Raw genomic sequence first — 23258 nt, forward strand, 5'->3', positions numbered from 1 at the left:
CGTTGTATACTACTGTCATATGTTATTATCTATATATATATAAATTTTTTATATGTCCGATCATAACTCATAAACCACTTGACCGATTTGCCTTTTTTTTATTGGGGAACTCAGGAGAACCACGGGAATGTTTATAGTTTGGTTCTGAGATTATAAGTTAAGTAGGTCTACACTTTTATAGCTCAAATTGTAATTTTACGACCAAGCGCGGATTAACGGCGAGATTACCTACCCTGGACAACGCCGGGTTCTCAAGGTAGTACTGTATGTTCTGACCTGCACTGTATTTTACTACCATCTTAATACGAATACAACATTTTAACATCAACATTTATTTACATTTATATTTTTTAAAAATTCTAGAATAATTTTGTAAACATTCCAAATCACAACATATTAGGATCAAAATAAATGTTCTTAAACATTTTTTATTTAGATTTAAGATTGTTAAAAAGGAAAAAATTACATAATTTTTTTTAATGTTTTGAAAAGTTTTGTACCAAGTACTGTGCCCTACTGGAAAACACAAACAGTTAGCAAATCAGACCTAAGGGACTATACACACTTTTCTTCAAGATATCCCCCATTTAAAGAGTTGTTATACCGATTACCAACGGTACCTTTTGCACCCGAATCCGAGTATTACTGAGAAAGATGGGTCTGTCCTAGGGTACGGGTACTGTTCTGAATCGGACTTGAGGGTTACTTGAAACTTTGTCAACAGTCCCTTTAAACTAGTTTATACAACGACGACAAAAACACATTTTTTAATCTTAGTTTGATAAATCAAAATGCTAACCATTGGTTTAAATTCAGAGTTACATTTTCTTACAATGCAAAATTGTTGTTCATTTAATGAAACACATTTATTTTGTTATCTAATGAATTGGTCCTACTATACATAATCTAATTTACAAATATACATTTCAATAGGTTTACATTACTACACAGCCGAGAAGGTTTAGAATATTTATCATTCAATACTCAGAACAAGGAAAAAAGTTGAAAAAAGTAAAAAAGAATTTAAATTGAGAAATTAAAATGTAAATAAGTTTATTGTAGAATATCGTTTAGTATTTAGAAGTTTAGAAGGCAATCAAATCTAATGAACGGAACACACTTGCAACAAACTATAATTTTCTTTCCAACCTGATCGTTTAAATTTTATGATGTTTCATACTTAGATTATTTGATCTATCTGAATTCATGCCGAAAATATCAAAGGTCTCCGACAGTTGGTTGAAACACTACAGGGATTAGAAAATCAGAGTTTGTGGCAAAAACTTAATTCCTTTTGTTTGACTATTTGATTTATTAATATTCATAATTTGATAAATCAAACGTTCAGAATTTAAAAATTTGATTTTGATTCGAATCCATTCGGAGATTTTTTAAATGAGAATATTTCTTCCTTGTTCTAGAATGTTATGATTAAACACATAAAAATACATTGAAACAAGAAACAAGAACATGTAATATTACAAATATATTTTGATAGATATTTCGTATCCAAGAAAACGACCGTTTTAACATGATACAGTGTGGGTCACAAAACACGATTTTTTTGCAAGTAAGAATGGCTAGAAATTTACTTTGATTTCACCCTGTTAAATATTTAAATGTTATTTTAAATTTTAAATCGCTTGAAAATTAGAAATTTCTGACAAAAATCGTGTTTGGTGAAACACACTGTATCAGAATATTCGTTTCTCTCATGTTATTCTCCTGGAATGTTAACAACAAGTTGGCCAGTGGGGAACATAGGAATTCATCCAAGGGGGTTGGGCCCCTTTTTATCTTCCCCAACCATTCTTTTTCTTTTCCAAAGAGGCTCGGTCACCCCCTTTATTTTCAGTACCAATGTGAACAAATACATCGTACTCATTCTTTTTCGAAAGACGGAAACTTGATTCATTGATCTATGGATCTATTAATCTATTGATCTATTGTTCTATTGATCTATTGATCTATTGATCAATAGATCAATTAAAGGTTTGTTATACCCCAAAGAGAGTGTTCATGAAAAAAAACGAAATCATGAGTAAATTATGAATTATCATATTTTCATTTTGTATTTCGCTCTTTCAAAATGAACACCCCCTTTAAACCAAACAACATCTTTTTTGTTACTGTTTACATCGACATATTTACTTTAATTAACATTAAACATGAAAAGCCCAAAATTTTAGCCAAGCACTCCCAAACCATTCCCCTTACTTGCAAAAATAAACCTGTAAAACCGTTTCAAACTATGTTTAAAATTATACACACTGTTTTGAAGTCTAAAATTTATGAATGGGACTAATTCGGTTTGAGCTTCTGCTGCTGGTTTAAACTCAAATTTGCTGGAAAAGTTGAATGTCGCAATATAATATTTAGGATTTAGAAAAAGTTTTAAATCATTAAAATACCAAATACACATGCTTTGAAACGATTTTATTATATTCTTAAAACTTGTTTTTAGAGTTTTGAACGTTTTTTAATTTCCAAATCCGAGTTCTTCAAATTGTTAAATCTTTTTTTCATCTAAAGTTGAATCCGCTAGTTTTCATCTAGAGTTAAATCTGCTAGTTTTCATCTAAAGCTGACTCCGCTAGTTTTCTTCTAAAGTTGAATCCGCTAGTTTTCATTTAAAGTTGAATCCGCTAGGTTTCATCTATAGTTAAATCCGCTAGTTTTCATCTATAGTTAAATCTGCTAGTTTTCATCTAAAGCTGAATCCGCTAGTTTTCTTCTAAAGTTGAATCCGCTAGTTTTCATCTAAAGATGAATTCGCTAGTTTTAATCTAAAGTTGAATCAGCTAGTTTTCATCTAAAGTTGAAACTGCTAGTTTTCATCTAAAATTGAATCCGTCAGTTTTCATCTAAAGATAAATCCGCTAGTTTTCTTCTAAAGTTGAATACACTAGGTTTCATCTTAAGTTGAATCCGCTAGTTTTCTTCTAAAGTTGAATCCGCTAGTTTTCATCTAAAGATAAATCCGCTAGTTTTCTTCTAAAGTTGAATACACTAGGTTTCATCTTAAGTTGAATCCGCTAGTTTTCTTCTAAAGTTGAATCCGCTAGTTTTCATCTAAAGATAAATCCGCTAGTTTTCTTCTAAAGTTGAATCCGCTAGTTTTCATCTTTAGTTGAATCCGCTAGTTTTCATCTAAAGATAAACCGCTTGATTTCTTCTAAGAGGAATCTCTCCATTATCACAGCTAAATAATCCGCTAGGTTCACACCACTAGGCTAACTAGTCATCTAAACACATTATACCTACAGTTGAATAGTTCTTAAATCGTTTGTACAGGGTTAACCACAAAGGATGAGACTGCAAAGACGACCTGAAAATCTGACTATTATAAATTTAAGTCTTTAACTTGAAAATTGATCTCTTAATGACTTAATCAATGCTCAGACTCAGAAAGAAACAAGTTTACGATTGCAGAGAATAATCAATATAAGAAAACAAAAAGTATAAATTCTGTACAGTCGTCTCTGAAGTCTCATCCGTTGTAGATAATCCTATATGCTCAGCCTGAACTAGCCAGGGCGAGAAGCTTTCTCGGTTTCTTTAATTTGAATTTCATCGCGTTTTGGTTTATAATTGTTAGCCTCTGTAAATGTAATCAGTGACGTCATATGCGGATTTTATCGGTCTATGCTAAGGAGACGACATTTCCCGTATATTGGAGCGCATCGAGAGTAACCCTCCTTATTATAAAAGTTAAAAGTTTCTGCGAATTCCTCTGATTTTCTAAAGGAAAGATAGGACGCAGCTCTGTAATGTTCCTGTGCAATTGAACAGATAAATTGGCAAAGTTTTATCAGCAATGGCTGATTTTTTAAAGAAATATTTGATTTTAAATAAACTTGTTTTTATGATATTGACAAACTCGGTCATGACAGAAACAAGGATTCGAAACCAAAAAAGTTAGAAAGAAAGTCATATATTGAAAGTCATAATACCAAATCTAAGGCTGAAACTTCTAAATGAATACAAGGTTTCGAAACCCCTTATCTCTTTTTTTCTGTCACATTTATTAGAATCGAAAATAAGTGTAAGAAAGAGAAATTCTCATTTTCATATTTTATGTTTTTTTCTTCATTTTTTTACTCACACGCTTAGAACATGTTTTCTTTTCTAAACTTTTGAACTTGAGACTGAGAGAGAAAAAAAACAAATTTGTTAATACTAAATCCTAATCCCTTTCTTCGTGATTTATGAATTGTCATTTGTCTAAAGCGTCAGATAAATCCCAGAAATGTTTCTAAGATTAAACGGATGAGACAAAAATATGTTGATTTTGTATTAGTTTGAAATTTTCGTAGAATTTGGTATTTTTCAACACTTAAGGTTTATTGGCTTTAAAAGGTCCTTTAAAAGAATCAATTAGGCGTTTTTCACATGGCAAAATCAGATTTTCTATAAGTATGAAAGGATGAAAGGATGAAAGAATGAAAGGATGAAAGGATGAAAGAATGAAAGGATGAAAGGATAAAGTACTAACCTTCCAACTGTTTGGTTCTGTACGAGGATCGTGTGGGGTGTTGGCAGTTTTGGCAGTTGTTACAGTGAATGTGCCCAGTGCTGAAATCAGTTTATATTAAAGTAATTGTTCACTAAAATGAGTTTATATGAAAGTAATTGTTCACTAAAATCAGTTTATATTAAAGGGATTGTTCATTAAAATTAGTTTATATTAAAGGAATTGTTCACTAAAATCAGTTTATATTAAAGGGATTGTTCACTAAAATTAGTTTATATTAAAGGATTTGTTCACTAAAATCAATCTATATTAAAGGGATTGTTAACTAAAATCAGTTTATATTAAAGAAATTGCTCATCACTTTATCAAAGGGATTGTTAACCTATTATTTGAAAATACGCATAATACCCTAAATATTAATTTAGAATCACAATTAAGTTTGCCTAAGGGTCTCAGGAATATCTTTAAGTGGTAAGACAAACTTAAAAATATAACAAAATATAGACTTTATCTCTTTGGTTGACATTTTCAAATTTAAAACATTAAATGTTCCAGCTTGGTCAAGAAATATACACAAGGAAAACTCGTATTTTACCGAAAAATATGTAATCTTCAATGAGCTATGTACAAAACATCATTACATTCCTCCCAGCATAAGGTCACTTTAATTGTAAAGAAAGATATGTATGGTCCTAGTCTATATTTCTTGAATTGAGAATTATATGTAAGTTCCTAGTCTATATTTCTTGAGTTGAGAAATATATGTAAGTTCCTAGTCTATATTTCTTGAGTTGAGAAATATATGTAAGTTCCTAGTCTATATTTCTTGAGTTAAGAAATATATGTAAGTTCCTAGTTTATATTTCTTGAGTTGAGAAATATATATAAGTTCCTAGTCTATATTTCTTGAGTTAAGAAATATATAGTCTATATTTCTTGAGTTGAGAAATATATGTAAGTTCCTAATAGTCTATATTTCTTGAGTTGAGAAACGTTCTTAGAATTTTGCCCAATCATGATTTGTTTAGAGAGCACTAAAGTTAAAATTGATAACTTAACTTTCTTAAACTTTTAAAAAAGTGAGATTAAGCACTCTAATTAAGAAAAAATTATTGCTTATCCAGTGAAAGGGGCCTTTTTTCTAAAGATAACAATTTCATTATGTAATTGTGAAACATTTACTAGCGCTCCAGTCAAACGAATGCATGATGGACCTTGATAAGAATTTTTAAAAATAATCAGAAATATGTCAAATATCTTTTTTGTCACCCTTCATTAATATTGGTCTCCATTATCGCTGTGGGAGACTTGGCACTGATTATAAATAACAGATTCAGATAAAAGCGAAAACACTTTTTATCTAATTTAAAGGAATTCAGTCTTTGCCACATACTCAAATTTTCTTCTTTCTACATCTTTTTAACTTTGAATCCTGATGATGTAAACCTTTAATAATTCAGACTATCTGATCTAACAGAAATATTGAAATATCTAAGGTATATGATGTAAACCTTTAATAATTCAGACTATCTGATCTAACAGAAATATTGAAATATCTAAGATCTATGAGATAGGGTTGCAAAGATATTGGAATTATTAAACCAGAGACTGTGGCAAAGACTTCTAATTCAAGTCTTAAAGGGACTATAGGCGTAATTTCACGTAAACCTCCATTTATAAAGGTCCGATTCACACCAGTGCCCTTTAAACCTCATGATCTGAATGACATTGAGGAAGATATTGTTGTTTTTCTAATAATCTATCTCACTTTTCTTTTCATAAAGAACCGCGATTGAAAAAAATCAATTTTCAGACCAAAAATCAAGGATAACTCTGTCATATTACAACATAGATGTGAAAAGGGTTCCACCATTGAAAATCGGACACCTAACCCTTTAACTGTAGTGTTTCCTAAAATTGCGTTAATATACCCTTAACAAATGCTTTAATAATGAATTGTATACTTATGAATGGCCCGGTAGTAGAGTATTAGAGGGATTAGGAGAACACAGTACACAATAGTTAGTACAACAGTAACTTCTTCCACCTAGAGTACAAAATTGTTAGTACAACAGTAACTTCTTCCATCTAGAGTACACAATAGTTAGTACAACAGTAACTTCTTCCGCCTAGAGTACACAATAGTTAGTACAACAGTAACTTCTTCCATCTAGAGTACACAATAGTTAGTACAACAGTAACTTCTTCCATCTAGAGTACACAATAGTTAGTACAACAGTAATTTCTTCCACCTAGAGTACACAATAGTTAGTAAAACAGTAACTTCTTCTACCTAGAGTACACAATAGTTAGTACAACAGTAACTTCTTCCACCTAGAGTACACAATAGTTAGTACAACAGAGATCTCTTGTATCTAGAGTTTACAATATGCTTATGTTTTTCTGTCTCAATTAATATAATCTCTATATAAAATAGTAGCAGAAGATTACCATTGCTAACATACATTATGTTTTTTTTTGTTTTTTTTTTGTCGCAATATACATGATCTGTATAAAATACTATGCAGAAAACTATACCATTGCTAACATACATTATGTTTTTGTCGCAAAATATTTGATCTGAATAAAAAAGTATCATACATTATGGGTTTTTTTCGCAATATATATGATCTGTATAAAAATTAAATGAAGACTACCATTGACCATTGATAGGATCTGCATAAAATAACCGCAGACATAACATTCATAACAGACTCTCTTATTGCTATCTTTTATGTTTTTGTTGCAATATATATGATCTGCTTAAAATAGAAGCAGAAAACTATCTAATTGCTAACATTCATAACAGACTCTCTAATTGCTATCTATTATGTTTTTGTTGCAATATATATGATCTGCATAAAATAGAAGCAGAAAACTATTAAATTGTGTACATGTTGATTTTATTTTCTCGCAATTGTATATGATCTGTATAAAATAGCCTCAGAAGACTATCTAACTGCTGATTTTTTTACAATTTGATAAAATTCTTTTTAAGTACATCGCTTACCTCCTCATTGTACTCTGGGTTCTCTTTACTCACATACTTGTTGTACCCAGTCCAACTCCAGTACAACACCAGTACACTCATCGAGCCTGTTACAGGGGAACTTGTAAATATTAACATTTTTATTTTGAACATTAACATTAATATTAATTTTAAACATTAATATTAACCAAAAATGCATATTTTTGGAGAAACATTTGTAATGCTATGAACAATTTAAAATATTTCTCTGTCTTTTTTAACCCTATTCCTGTAAGGGCCAGAGGAGATGGTGGGAAGATTTGACCCTCCCCCCCCCCATATATTTTGCTAAACGAAATAAGTATATATAAATGATGAGACTTCAGAGACGACTGCACAGAATTTAGTCAGTCTGTTTTCTTATATTCATGAGTCACATAAACTTGTTTCTTTCTTTGACCAATCAATAAAAAGGTCATAAAGAGCGACCTTACAATCGTCATATTTAGAGATTTTCAGGTCGTCTTTACAGTCTCATCAATTGTGAGTAACCAAATATAGTGTTTTATGCATTTTAAAATTTTCAGTCTTTTGAGAAAAATGCATAATGGCAAATGAAGCAGATTACGCAATTTTTTCAAAGAAATTTTTCAAACTTTTATCACCTCCCTTCAAGTGAATTAGCACATTTTTATTTTTACTAACATCAGGTATTTGACTATTCAGTAATATTTCTACATATTCAAAATAAAAAAAATGAACCTGTAGTATAGACAACAAGCCATGATTTTGATTCAGCATAACCCGCGTATATTAAACTTATCATAGAGCTAAACATCATCAAGCCCAGTCCTATATCCAGATACCTAAACATATAGAGATTAAACTTATCATAGAGCTAAACATCATCAATCCCAACCTTATATCCAAATACCTAAACAATTATAAAGATTAAACAACTTATAGAGACTTAAATAATGCATTTGTTAAACACTAAAATTGTGGCTATATTATGTTTCTTTGAGCTTGACTACTGTTCAATTTCATATTTCAGTTTGTCCATCAGATTCCTATTGTTAAAGTAAACCATATGTAATATCCTATTATCTAATGTATAAACAGTGTATACTCAGTAATCAGCAGATTGCAGATTTTTAATCAACATGATTGCCACTGTACACAAACTTTAGCTAAGTAATTGACCTCTCAATTGTTTTAGTGAAAATTGCACAAACTAGATCTTTAATTTATTACGTTTCCACCAAATCCTTCTTACCATACATATACCTAAAGATAGGCATCATTTTTGTCAACTCACAAAATATTTGAGAACTAACAAAATATTTAAAAACTAAAAAAAAAATATTTGAGAACTAACAAAATATTTATGAACTAAAAAAATATTTGAGAACTAACAAAATATTTAAGAACTAAAAAAATATTTGAGAACTAACAAAATATTTGAGAACTAAGAAATATTTGAGAACTAAGAAATATTTGAGAACTAACAAAATATTTGAGAACTAACAAAGTATTTGAGAACTAACAAAATATTTGAGAACTAACAAAATATTTGAGAACTAACAAAGTATTTGAGAACTAACAAAATATTTGAGAACAAAATAAATATATAAGAACTAACAAAATATGTGCTAAGAAAAAAAATACGAAAGACATGGATCGTTCAGAGAAATGAAAAGATGATTGTTTTTTTTAAAAGGAACCAAAAAAAGATTTCAAATCGTTAATTCGATCTCTATGATTCATGAACCATTTGTAAATTATTTGTTTGAACTTACTTTAAAAAACCTATCGTTTCTTTACTAAACGAACACAAACTTTCCGAAAGATTTTGAAAACCAAACCAAACCAAATTTTTCTAACAAACTTTGAAAACCGATCGTTTTTTATTACTGAAAGAACGGTTTTATGAAACAATGATTTTACTAAACAAACGATTTGACTGAACGACGGTTCAGTGAGAAAACGAACGAAGTAGATGGAAAATTAACAATAATTTTAAGAACGAACAAATCAATTTTTTAAACGATTGAATAAAAAACGAGAAGGGTTATTCACGAATGATGAACAAACCAAATGAAAAAAAAATTACTTATACCTGGCCATTATACAGACCTTCAAAACTTTCCTACTAACATCTATGAAGCTTTAAACCTCCCTTTAAACCTCTAAAGATAGGTTTAAACCTCCACACAGACCTCTAGTAATATCTTACCCTCAGTATAATCTTACAGGATTCCCATATATAGCCATTTAGACCTATAAAATGTTAAAAATTCCCATTAGACCTATAAAATGTTAAAAATTCCCATTTCGACCTATAAAATGTTGAAAATTCCCATTTTGACCTCTATAGAGTTCTTAATCTCCATTTGAGCTCTTAAAAGCCCTCCACACGGAACTCCAAAATGTGAACCTCTAAAAAGTTCTAAATTCCCTTTTACATCACCAGAAACATTCGATCCATCATAAAATGTTAATACTTCCTTCCTATCTCAATAAATTCTAAACTAATTCCAACCTGAGCTAGGAATTTATAAATTGTGGATATCACATCAAGCAATGATCTCGATCGTTTTTAATCTACAGATTAATCTAATCTTTATTCGATATCCCACGAGGCGCGAAATATCAACACATACAGCCAATCAGAATCCAGGGAATTGCCCGTCTAACCAAAAAGAGAAAAGAGAAAGTAAATTATCCGTAAAACTTAAAAGTGTCCACTGTGGATATCGAGATCAAACGGTCGGGATCATGAGTATTTAACAAAAAAATGCCAGCTGTGGAGAAAGTTCTAAACCTCGAAACTTCTAGAAAAATGAGAATTCTTTGCCGCTGTATTTTCTAAATGAATTGGACAAGGTGTCACCACCAAACCCAGAGAAAATGTAAATGTAAATTTAATTGAAGAAGTAGAGAGGGTAGAAAGGGAAGGGAGGGAAAAAGATAGGGAAGGGAAGGGGAAAAGAGAGGGGAAGGTAGGCGGGGGAAGGGGAACAGCGAGAGAAGAAAGAAAAGGGGAAGTGTAGAAGGGTATAGGAGAGGAGAAAAGAGAAGTGAAGAAGAAAATGGCGGTGAAAAGGTGGAAGTTAAGGATAGGTGACTGGGAGTTGAAGAAAGAAGGGAATTACACCGGGAAGGTAAAGTGGAAGTATTTTCTTTCCAAGAACAAGAAATGTTCATTAAGAATTTAATTTTTGATATTTCTTTTCTCCATAAATCTTCATTGAAAATACAAAAATTTGAATGCATAATGCATAATTGAAACTTGGAGTTCAGATTTGTATTAAAAAGATTTTGAATTTAGTTAATTCTAAAATACTGTTTAAATATTGAAGCAAAAGTATTGAGTTTCTGTGTTTGCTTCTCATTTGGAAGGAAATTTAAGATAAATTGTCAGATGCACACTTTAGACTTTCAACATACACCTTAATAGGTTTAAAAATAGATATAATATTCTCCTCAAGATGGATACAGATAAAAATCTATTTCAGGATGAATAGTCGTGGATGACTAAATGTGAAAATAGGTGCAAGGATGTATGTAAGGATGAATAAGAGGATGAATATAAGATTGAATATAAGAATGAATAGATAGATAGACAGATTCGAGTAAGGATGAAAATAGGAGGATGAATTTAAGAATGAATAAATGGATAGACATGATAGATATGAGTAAGGATGAATAGAATGGATTGAATAATGAATGAATAAAGGATAAATATAATCAATAATGCCATTTCAAACTAAAACAGTTATAGGAGAAGAATAAGATCAAATCTATGCAACACTTTTACGACTTTGTGGCCTCGTAGCTCCTCTAGTTTGCGCACAAGTATGCGAATTACAAGTTTATCTGGTAACACAGTAGAAATTCAAAACATTTTTGCTTTTCTCGAGATAGCTCTTGAATACGAGGAGATATGATTGAAAACACGTAAGATTTCAATCGTAAGTGGAAATTACTTCAGCTTAACGTGATGAATTAAGGTTTAACAAGAGGAAGTATATGATCACCAAGATGTAATATAGGGAAATTATACCAGACATCAATAATGAAATGAAGAGATAAAAAGTCTTCCTTTTCTGAAATTGCGCCCTCATAAAGCCTCCTAAAGTTCAATTTTTATACTTTCTGCTCTACTTTGTTCGAATAAGAAAGTTGGGTGTTATATATAAAAATAATTATCATTTAAATAAAAAAGAAACTGTACAGTGAATATTCAACATACATAATCACCACTACAAATTTGATCTTCGTGAAAAGGGGGCGGGGGGGGGGGGCCCCAAAACATATTTAATAAGAAATCACCAAAAGTTGTTTACCTCATCATCCTTAGATCATGTATTTCTGTTTGGCTGAGTACATATAGGTGGAAGCAAACCCAGATAAAGGAGAGAAATGTACCCAATCCTCCCAGTACAAGACTGTACAGCTTTAAACACCATCTAAATATGTACAAAATAAACACATAATACAAGACTGTACAGCTGTAAACACCATCTATGTACAGAATAAACACATAATACAAGACTGTACAGCTTTAAACACCATCTAAATATGTACAGAATAAACACATAATACAAGACTGTACAGCTTTAAACACCATCTAAATATGTACAGAATAAACACATAATACAAGACTGTACAGCTTTAAACACCATCTAAATATGTACAGAATAAACACAAAATACTAGACTGTACAGCTTTAAACACCATCTAAATTTGTACAGAATAAACACATAATACAAGACTATACACCTTTAAACACCATCTAAATATGTACAGAATAAACGCGCTTGTACAAGACTGTACAGCTTTAAACACCATCTAGTATGTACAGAATAAACACATAATACAAGACTGTACAGCTTTAAACACCATCTTAATATATACATCATAGCCAAAGCTGTACAGAACTGTACAGCTTCAAAAACCATTTAAATTCTAAATATGTACAGAATAAACACACTTGTACAATACTTACAGCCTTAAACACCATCAAAATATGTATACAGAATAAAAACGATTGTACAAGACTATAGAGCGACACCATCTGATCATGTACAGTTGTACAAGACTATACGGCTTCAAACAAATTAGTTTAACTGTTTACATTAACAGTCGAGAAGATATGTACTTATTTGTTTTCAAAAAAAAATTAACCAATTAATAGCTGGCATAATGTTTTGGTTGGAGGATCAACCACTGTTGATAAAATTCATTTTGCAAATAGTAACAAGGTATAACAGTAAAATTTAAATATTTAAAAATAATCATTTTTATTGTTATTTTTATCGTAAAACTTGTAATTATTCTAGAGTTATCTAGCTGGTATATGTACTCATAAAATAGTATATGATTACAATACTAAAGAATATAATGTTGTGTCACACCTAACACTCCTTTCATAAACATAGAGGGAGCGTTCTTAAATTTACCAGCATTGACTTAACTATAGAATTGTATTTGAAACCTATCTTGCCTGAAATCTTTTTTCATCTGTTTTTCTTTAGTAATGAAAGGATTGCAAAGTTAGCTCGTCGCTTAGAGAAAAGTTTTATTATTTTGATTTCCCACTGGGGCTGGGGCTTGCATATAGTTTAGATTTTAATAGAGCTCTTGAATACTACAGTGAGTGAAACTCTAAATAGCCCGGAATAATGAATAATTGATTAATGACTTTAAAGTCGTCTTTGACCTTAGACCTTAGTGTGCGGCATGAAACATTAGTGACCTGATTTCATTTATATTTTGTTATGAAACAATAATAACAGAATAGAAATAGTGCTGCCATTTCCAAAATGTGGTCTGCTATTTTTATCTTTAATAATAACCGGAGATCTGCATGATTTCCTTTAGAGTGATACATTTTAACATGGTTTTGTTTAATAAATTTTAACAAACTTATTTATATCTCTTTTATTTTTGAGAGCAAAAAATGGAAAACCACATTTTGGATATGTTAGCATTTGAATATTTTTTGTATTTATTTTTTCATTAAAAAATCTTCTTAAAATCAGTATATACTGAATGGCGCAAGCTACTTCTGATGTCAAAGACGACCCTAGATAAAATAGAATAGAATACCACTGTACTACAACTAACTATTGCCAGTTGAGTTAACTTTCGATCACAATTTGAGAAATTAAAAAGATAAAAACAACTCCGTAAGTTTAAAGATGGGCGAATTTAAGACTAAAACGTGATTGTACTCAAACTGAAAAAACGCATCTCGCCCTGGTTAGTGGTTAGTCCAGGGCAAGGTTGTATAATAAGGTTGGTTACTCTAGATGCGACTCAATGTAAGGAAAATGTGCTCTCCTTAGAATAGATAGATATAATTAGTAAATGAAGTCATTCTTGTCTCTATAATCAGTGACGTCATATGTGGATTTTATATGTCTATGCTAAGGAGACGTCATATTTCGTACATTGGAGCCCAACCTTAATAAAGAACCTTGTCCCAGGGTATATGTTCACGGCGTTAGCGAAACTGCTAAAATGTGTAGCAATTTTTTTTTGTAAAACAATAGTTAATTTTAAACAATGTAGTTTTTGCCACCAACTCTGATTTTCTAATCCAAAGTAATTAAGTCTTTGTTACTAACCGAGATTTTAAAATCCTTATATCTTTTCAACCTGATTGTGTAAACCTTTGATATTTCAAACTAAGATTATTTGATCTAACAGAGTTCATCCAAGGTCTACGACATTGTGTTGCAAAGATATAGGGATTAGAATATCAGAGTTTGTAGCAAAGGCTCAATTCCTTTGTTTGCAAAACAATGTAGTTTTCTCTCAGGTCATGTTTAGATAAAATAATTTAAGCTTTGAAATATCACGGGTGTACAGTACACCACCGGGTTGCAAAGAAATAAGGATAAGAACATTTGAGTTTGTGGCAAAGACTCAATTTCTTGTATTGTACAACAAATATTTGTTATATGTACATTGTACGTACTTTATCTAAATGTGTAAATAAATCATAAAAATAATATACGAGTCACTCTTTGAAGTTATTTTCTCCGAAAATATGCCAAATTAGTCTGAAATCTGAATAAGTTTGAATTTCTTGAATAAATATATGTATATCTGAGTACCCTATCATTCAAACCTTATACTCTGGGATCAAAGAAAGATTTACAATATTTTTCAGGATTTTAGAAAACCTTGAAACATCCTCAATCCGTCATAATCAAGTTTATAAGGATTATATATATATACTAGCTTGGGAACCCAGCGCTGTCTAGGTTACTAAAAGTAACTCCCGCAGTTTACCCGCACTTAAACGATTTTATCGGGAAACTAAATTTTCGCTATTAAAGTCCCCCCATTCAACTTAGAATATCAAAGCCAAGCCAAGAACATTCCCGTGGGCCTCCCGAGTTCCCCAATCAAAATTTGAGGCAAGTCGGTCCAGGGGTTCCTGAGTTATGATCGGACAAACAGAGATAATAACTTTATTTCTATAGATATGTGTATTTATATGTATATATATATTGAAACTTTTTTGGTGTATTAAACATCAACATATCTTAATTCTAAAGCACCAAAAATCGTTTTTTGATTTGCACAAAAAATATGGAAAGTCATTATCATTTAGATATAAGAATGTTTTTTGAGACATCATCGGATTTGGTCAAGGTAATGAAAGGGGTAGCCGGCGAAATTATGGATTCATTCAGATAGAAGATATTGATATCTTCCATATTGTTACTCAGAGAAAGGTTTGCATGGAGGGTAAGAGATTACTGGTCGTTGGCAGCTCCTTAAAATATCCAAATAAATCCCGATTGCTATAAAAATTTTCAAAGCTAGGTAGACTTTGAAGTGTCGCAACGCCTTCGCTTTTAGTTTTACATTACTAACTCACTTAACCTTAACTTCTTTTTTCAGAAGTTTTTGCTTAAGAGCTTGCAATCATTAGGATTGATCACTGCGAACTATATAGAAGGTAAAGGTTGAATATTTGAGCCATTACTAGTGCGACTTTGTGACCTCGTAGCTCCTTTAGTTTTGATTTTATGAAGAAGCATGATTGAGAAAGGCAAATTTATTTGGTTAAAAATTAGGAATTTAAAAACATTTTTGTTCTTCTCAATAGTTTTTCAATCAAATGCTTGAAAGCATTTCAGATTTCAATTTATTTTAGTTTAACATAATCCTTGTAATTGTTGATTCTTTCTAAACAATTGACCTGAAAGATGTGATGGAAGGACAGCGCAGTTTAAACTCTATGCTGTCATCTTCTTCTTGACAGGTATTGTATTGGTAGGAATATACTGGAGGACATTTCTCATCTCCAGTCCCCCTAAATATACTTTATTTATTAGTAGGAACATACTGGAGGACATTTTTCATCTCCAGTCCCCCTAAATATAGTTTATTTACTGGTAGGAATATACTGGAGGACATTTTTCATCTCCAGTCCCCCTAAATATAGTTTATTTACTGGTAGGAATATACTGGAGGAAATTTTTCATCCCAGTCCCCCTAAACATAGTTTATTTATTGGTAGGAATATACTGGAGGACATTTTTCATCTCCAGTCCTCCTAAATATAGTTTATTTACTGGTAGGAATATACTGGAGGACATTTTTCATCCCAGTCCCCCTAAATATAGTTTATTTATTGGTAGGAATATACTGGAGGACATTTTTCATCTCGAGTCCCCCTAAATATACTTTATTTATTTGTAGGAACATACTAGAGGACATTTTTCATCTCGAGTTCCCCTAAACACAGTTTATCTATTGGTAGGAATATACTGGAGGACATTTTTCATCTCCAGTCCCCCTAAATATAGTTTATTTATTGGTAGGAACATACTGGCGGACATTTTTCATCTCCAGTCCCCCTAAATATAGTTTATTTATTGGTAGGAACATACTGGCGGACATTTTTCATCTCCAGTCACCCTTCTAGATGTAGTTTCTTTGCATTTGATAGAAAATTTTATGAGAATGAGCAATTTTTTACAGATCAGATTAGGGTTTCAAGTCACATTAATTTCACTAGAAAGGGATCATTCATTTGGCGTACCGTCATGTTTTGCCTCATATAGTCTGTATCTGTACTGTAGTGCTTGTCCTGACTAGTTAAAATTCGGCCCGGTACATGAAATGAACTGTAGCGTACCGGGAAGTGTACCGCCGCTGTGAAGCGGGCATACCATACCCCTCTTTAAATAATGGGTTACTTTAAATAACAAAAACAGGCAATTTAAATATTAAAATATTTTTAATTTCATTCAGTTCTATGTTCTAAACAGTCATTGTTTATGTTTAAGACTCGTTCTTTGTTTATGTTTTAGACTTAAATAGGACTTGAGCTAAGATTCAAAGGTAGAATTAAAACTTGAGGTTTTTCATTTTACATAACTTTCTCTTCTAAGACATTTAACTATACTTTGAGTTTACAAATTAAGGCAAAACCCTGGAATATATTATAACAAAATTAAAATAAAATTTAGAATGGATCGTTCAGATATAATAAATGTAATCAAATGGCAACAAATTGTATAAAGGTCAATGTCAAATTTGATATTTGCGAATTATTTGAGATTCTAATTAATGGTCAGAATATTTATCATCTCTCACAAAAAATGACAAAAGCACCCTAGAAAAATGTGATTTAATAATTTTATCATTCCAAAAAAGTTTTCTTTATTTTTCTTAAGGAATCGAGTCTTTGGCCTTTGCCACAAACTCTGATTTTCTAATTTCTATGTCTCTGCAGCCCAATGTGTAAGATCTTAGATATTGTTGCATCAAATCATCTACGTTTGAAATATCAAAGGTTTTCACTATCACAGGTTGCAAAGACATAGGGATTAGAAAATTTGCATTTGAGGCAAAGACTCAAGTCCTTTTTTCCCCATAAAATCAACAATTTTAACTATTTTTGCAAGAAAAACTCATTTTCGTTGTTGTTTTTGTTTAAAAATTAATATAATGCCCCCCTTCCCCCTCTTTTTCTTTATCCTTATGCGAGGGGCATTAATTGAGTCTTTGCCACAAACTCTGATATTCTAATCCCTTTATTCTTTGGATTCCAATATCGTAGACCTTTGACATTTCAAACTACGGCTTCATGTTAGACCAAATAATATAAGTTAGAAAAATTAAAGGTTTACGACATTGGGTTCCAAAGATATAGGGATTAGAAAATCAGAGTTTGTGGCAAAGACTAAATATCTTTGAACAGCCTGAGTACAATTCTATTAGAGCTGTCCTCTTGCCCCCCCCCCCATTTCTCCGTAGGAAAATGGTTAGTCGAGAAATGGATGAAATTGTAAATAAGGGTTATAGTTTAATATTCTTTATTGGAGAGAGATTTCTTATCCCTATATCTTTGCACCGAGATGGTTTAAACCACCTTAGGGTATTTAAAAAAAATCAAATTCGTCAAATTTTAAAGGTCTTACAACAACTAACAATCAAATCCCTTAATCTTTGCAACTGATAGTATAAACCATTGATATTTCAAACTTAGATTGATCATAACAGAATTCATAGTTTGAAATATCTACGATCTACGACATATTGGGTTGGCAACAAATTGGGATCAGAAAATCAGAGTTTTTGACAAAGACTCAATTTCGTTGTATACTATCTCATCCGAGACATATTCTCCTCTTTTTCTAGTCCAAGCCACCTCAAAATCCTCGTCCTCCCAATATTACTTTTTACCATATGACCAACCCTTGTAGATAAAAATAAAATATTAAATTTTCCCAAAAAATTTATAAATTTGTGAAAAAATGAATATGCTCCAAAAACGATGTTCTAAAAATCATTGGGAAGGACGAGCATTTTGTGGTGGCTCTGACGAGAAAATGAGGAGATTGTGGCTCGGACGAGAAATTGTAGCAGTTGGCCTTCCTCCCCTCGTTGTATAAATGTTTATTGACCTGTACGAATACGAATATGATGTCATTGTATCCTGTCTGCCATGTTCTCCCATCAACTAGATCTAATAGATCCACCCTTCAGACATTCTGTAACCCTGACGGACAACATCCTGAATTATAAAAGAAATTAACAGGGTTGTCAACTTTTTCCCGAATCAACTTTTTTTAAGGTGGGCCTCCTGGATTCAAAAGGTTACCATTGATCAAAAATGTTGAAGATAACGTCGTTTTTTGTCTCGAAGTGTTCATTTCTGTGATTTTCTCCATTGCTTTTGTTAAGGAAGAAATGCGCACTGTGCAAGTCGCTGAGAGAAACTACAAATGAAAATAAACAGTTTAAATAAACAAAATCATTTAGTTCTATAATTCCTAATTGATCAAAGAAAGCTTTGTAAATGTTTGCAATTTTGAAATTACGCCAGAATTTAAAAAGAAATTAAAACGGATTCCAAATTTTTCCGCGTTATAGTATTTTCATGCCAACGCCGAACTTCCTCATGAACATTTTTTATTTGAAAAGGAAGTTTAACTTCCTTGGAAGACACAGAACTAAAAGTGCGAAAATTGTGTAACATAGATATTACTATCAGAGGTTTACAGGTTGCAAAGATATACCATTTGAAGTTTTATGCAAGTTTTTAGGTTCTTTGAAATAGAAAAATAAAAAAGTCAGAACTTTATAGTTTTTTGAAAAAATGGTCGATTTTATAGTAGCTGTTTTAAAAGTATAAGCAAGTTAAAGATTCCAACAGTTTAAACCCCCCCCCCCCCCAACGGCCCCTATTCAAACATAGTTATGTAAACACAACCATTTAAAATATGAAATTAGCCTTGTGAACACATTTTGGTTCTAAATAAAACCCATGATTTATATTAATGAAAACTTCTATAAAAATATGGGAATTCTTTAAAAAAAACCTGAAACTATTTTTTCACATGAAATCTAAATTTTTATTTTATAAATTTCTAAAAATTATTTTTAATTTTTAAATCTGACTCTTTTCAAGATTTTACAAAAAAACTACTAAAAATATATATATTGTGTTATAAACAAACTTGAATTCTCAATGCTGGAAATGTAAAAAATGTAAACTAAAAAGATCAACAAACAATGTTAGACATTAAACAAATATAAACATATGTTTTACAAAGATAAAGACAATAAACGTTGTCATCGTGATTTCAAGTTCTCACTTACTCACAAACTATCCATTCAAAGTAAATTTTAGCGCCTGATCCGATCAGGGTTTAGTCATGTGTTTGTTTTCTATTCTGAACCAATAGAAAAAAGTTTGGCGGTAACATCTATCTTTGAATCTATCTCATTATCCAATCAGAGTTATGAATCCTTCAATCGGTGCTATCAGTAAATGGAAATATTTACTTCTACTGAAACTATAGTGATTGAGCGCATTGTTAGTTTTCAATCATAACTCGTCTTATCCATTTCAAATAAAATCAAATCAATTTTTATATCTCAAACTTGTGCGTAAAATAAGAACTATTAGGAGATACAAGGTCAGAAAGTTGTACCAGTTATGTCGCGTCGCATAAATTTGATCTTCTCCGCGATTTAAAAAACTTCAGCACAAGCCGTAATTCCTTAAACCCAACTTTATAACCTAATATTCGACCCAACTCTGACGACAGCTTGTGTTACGTGATTAACAGCTTCAAGATCTTCGGCTCAACTTAAAGAGTTTGGCCCGATGAAAATAAAACCGACCTTGGTTGGTTTTAGTGGACAATAAGACTCATAATGTTGAGTCTTGTTCTAATCAAAACCCGGAAAATTCCTACCACGAAAATCCACCAAATAGAATATTAAACCGGTTTTTTGAACTCAACTCTGTGGAAAATAAGACGCAGCTTGAATCCGAAAGCTCAAGCCGTGAATAAGGTCCAACGACAGCCTAGACCTAAGTCGTATTTTCCCGAGGCCGAATTTAAAGAATTCGAGCGGCGGCTTAAACTTAAGCCTCGGCTCAAATATGTTTGGTTTCACTTAAAATTCTATTCAATGTTTCAAGATTTAAGCCGGCGCTCAATTGAAACCGGATTTAAGACGCTGCTCAAATTCATTAAATTCGAACACCGATTTTTTTAAATTGCAGGCTATGGTAAAGTGTGATATATAAATGAAAAGTACTTGAAAAGGCGCGTCTACGTTCCCTGTAAAAGTTATTGTTTAATTGAAGGCTTTCTAAAAATTACGTTGAAAAATATTTTTAATTAATTACTTCTGAACAAATTTATATATCCATTATACTGACACAGAAAGAGAGTATTAAAACATATTTTATAGGATCGGAGACAAATTGATTTAAGAATGCACTACACTTGTAGTTTAAATTTGTCAATAAAAATTTAATTGATTTTGTTCTTTGCTTTCATTTAAATATTCCTAACATATGCTTTCAGAAATAAATGACAAGAAAAACTTTTTCTATAAATTAAAAAAAATTATTAAACATAAATGATCATACTTTAAATTAGATAATTGAGTAAATATTTCATTTTATGTTTTGGAAAAAATTTATTTTTTATCATAAGCCCGAAAAATTGAAATTTTAGTTTTTTAAATATGCGATCCAATCGAGCAGAAGCTTTTTAAAAGGATTAGAACAAATTATAATTAAAAATGTCTTTAAAACAGGTTCAATAATTAAACAATTAAAAACTTCAAATTTGTCTACAAGAAAACGGACTTGTATTCTATATTTCAAAGAGAAATATTTATCAAGAAAACAAAAATTTGCCGTGCTCATATCACTGTACACTATAAGACAGAAGGGTTCGGTAAATTATGCAACAAAACTGGTACGACTTTGCTACCTCGTAGCTCCTTCAGTTTTGAATTTTATGCACAAGTACGAGAACAACGTTTGTATCCAATTATCTAAGTTATTCATAACAGGTTGGTTCTTCTCAAAAGCTCATTAACAAGAGCAGAGCTATGATAAAAAATGAAGAAAAAAAATAATTATATAACACTTCTAATTGAAGAGCTGTTGAGAAAAAAAAAATGTTTGTATTTATGTATGAATAAAATGATTTTCTAATATTTTTCCGTAAACACAAACTTTGTAAAATAACAAAACTATCTTTTTGGTTTACACCGATTAAAACTGTTTTCTTTGGAGTTTACAAAATGTTAAAACTTTTTTTGCAACTAAAAACACATGTTGTGTCTTTCAAATAAGTATTCTGAAGAAAAAATATGTTTTTAGAAAGAATGTTTTCTTATAAAGCTGTTGTACAAACTGGGCTTCGGATTGTTAATAAAACAACTTCAGATAGATTTTAGCAACAAAAAAAACGCCAAAAACGGTATTTTCAGGGACATATTATCGGCAGTTTTACTCTGATTTTATGCCATTCGCTTCAATCTTAAAAATTAGGTTGAACAAGTAATAAAACAAAGAAGCCGAGCCTTGATATATTATAATTTCATTACTAACACATACGTTTTTAACCAAGGCTTTAAAGGTTTAACATGATAAATCATTTATGCATAAATAGATGACACTTTTTAAATTAAATGGCTAGTCCCTTTTTATATCTTATTGAGTCACGCTTGATTTTCTCGATATTTATGTAAACATGTCTTTAATGGGAAATTTAATGGAAAAGTTATTCTGTGTTAAGGTAATAAAGTTTATATAATGACCCGTTATTATAAATGTTTTATGACTGAATTATTGAAGAAAGGGTCTATTTTTTCACACGTTATAGAAAAATTCCGAAAATTTGGCGGATTTATAACAATTTGAAAACTTTAACATGTCAAAAAACATACTATATTAGATCATGTCAAGGGCCCACAAAAATGCTCGCTTGCCGGGTTCAGTTGTTTTGCAGAACTAATACTTAAACAAATAAACAAACAAACAAAATACATTTTTATATTATGTTTGTTTTTGCAATTTTTAAGTGGAATGTCAGATTCACAACGGTACCCTTTAACAAATTATGGAGGTTTTTCCTTTCTGAAAATTGAATATTTTCTCTTGCGTTTCTCTAGAAAAAAACTTGCGCACTTATGCAGCAAAGAAAAGGAAAAACATTTTGCTATGAAATTTTTTTTTCACCCGGTGCGGGACTAAAGGGTCCGGTTGTGAATGTGCAAATTAACGTACTTTTATTAAACATCACTTGAAATTACGCCGATAGTTATTTTATAAAAGTAACATTTAAATATCTTTCTTGATATCATTTGTTAAGTTTTTTAAGTGCTAGATGTTTTAATTCATACATATAGCTCTATTTTCCAATAAGCTATCAAAAAAATGGGTTTAAATTTTCTATTATGAAATTAAATAGTTTGGATTTCCAAAAACTTGGGCGTAAAATTAAAACTCGAGGATCTACGATGTCACAGAGAGACGTAACAGTAATTTCGCATTTGATACTTTTGTATGTTCAGAGGGTTGTCAAATAGAAGACTTATCTCCTCAATTTCTAATCTAAATTGAGTGCTATAAAAGAATTACAAAAAAACTTATTGCTTTAACAAAACAGGTATTTATCATTACTTTTTTTATTGACTAATATTTACCTTGCCCTGTATTTTCATCTATAAAAGTTCTCAACCTTTATATAGAAGTTGATTGTATAAACCCTTCCGGAGTTTAATTTTCAATTCCTTGATTGCATTCTCCTCCTTCACTATAGTTTTATTCTCTACATATATATATGTACACTTGTCCTTCTTTAGGGTTGGTCAAACAAGTTGTTTTTTCTTGTTAAAACCGGTTTTCATTGTTATTGTTTGAGAGGAGGAGGCTGGTGGGTTGAGGTCGGTATACTGTTATATCCTCTCCTGTTACCTTTACACTGTCAGATATACAGCCTCCATCCTAGCCTCTAGATAGAT

General features: G+C 31.0%; 1 protein-coding gene across 1 annotated transcript; it reads right to left on the minus strand.

Annotated features, from left to right (window-relative positions):
• Positions 1 to 1334: 1334 nt before the first annotated feature.
• On the minus strand, positions 1335 to 23258 carry LOC111706027 (uncharacterized). Its single transcript, XM_023478778.1, has 9 exons — positions 22941 to 23258; positions 18383 to 18492; positions 15667 to 15780; positions 11792 to 11914; positions 8205 to 8308; positions 7485 to 7570; positions 6439 to 6521; positions 4496 to 4575; positions 1335 to 3245 (listed from the first exon to the last, which is right to left on the minus strand). Exons 2-9 carry the CDS (start codon positions 18433 to 18435, stop codon positions 3238 to 3240), a joined length of 651 nt encoding a protein of 216 aa, XP_023334546.1. The 5' UTR covers positions 18436 to 18492; positions 22941 to 23258; the 3' UTR covers positions 1335 to 3237.

Source organism: Eurytemora carolleeae, unplaced genomic scaffold (assembly GCF_000591075.1).
Source record: "Eurytemora carolleeae unplaced genomic scaffold, Eaff_2.0 scaffold492, whole genome shotgun sequence".
Taxonomy (NCBI): Eukaryota; Metazoa; Arthropoda; class Copepoda; order Calanoida; family Temoridae; genus Eurytemora; species Eurytemora carolleeae.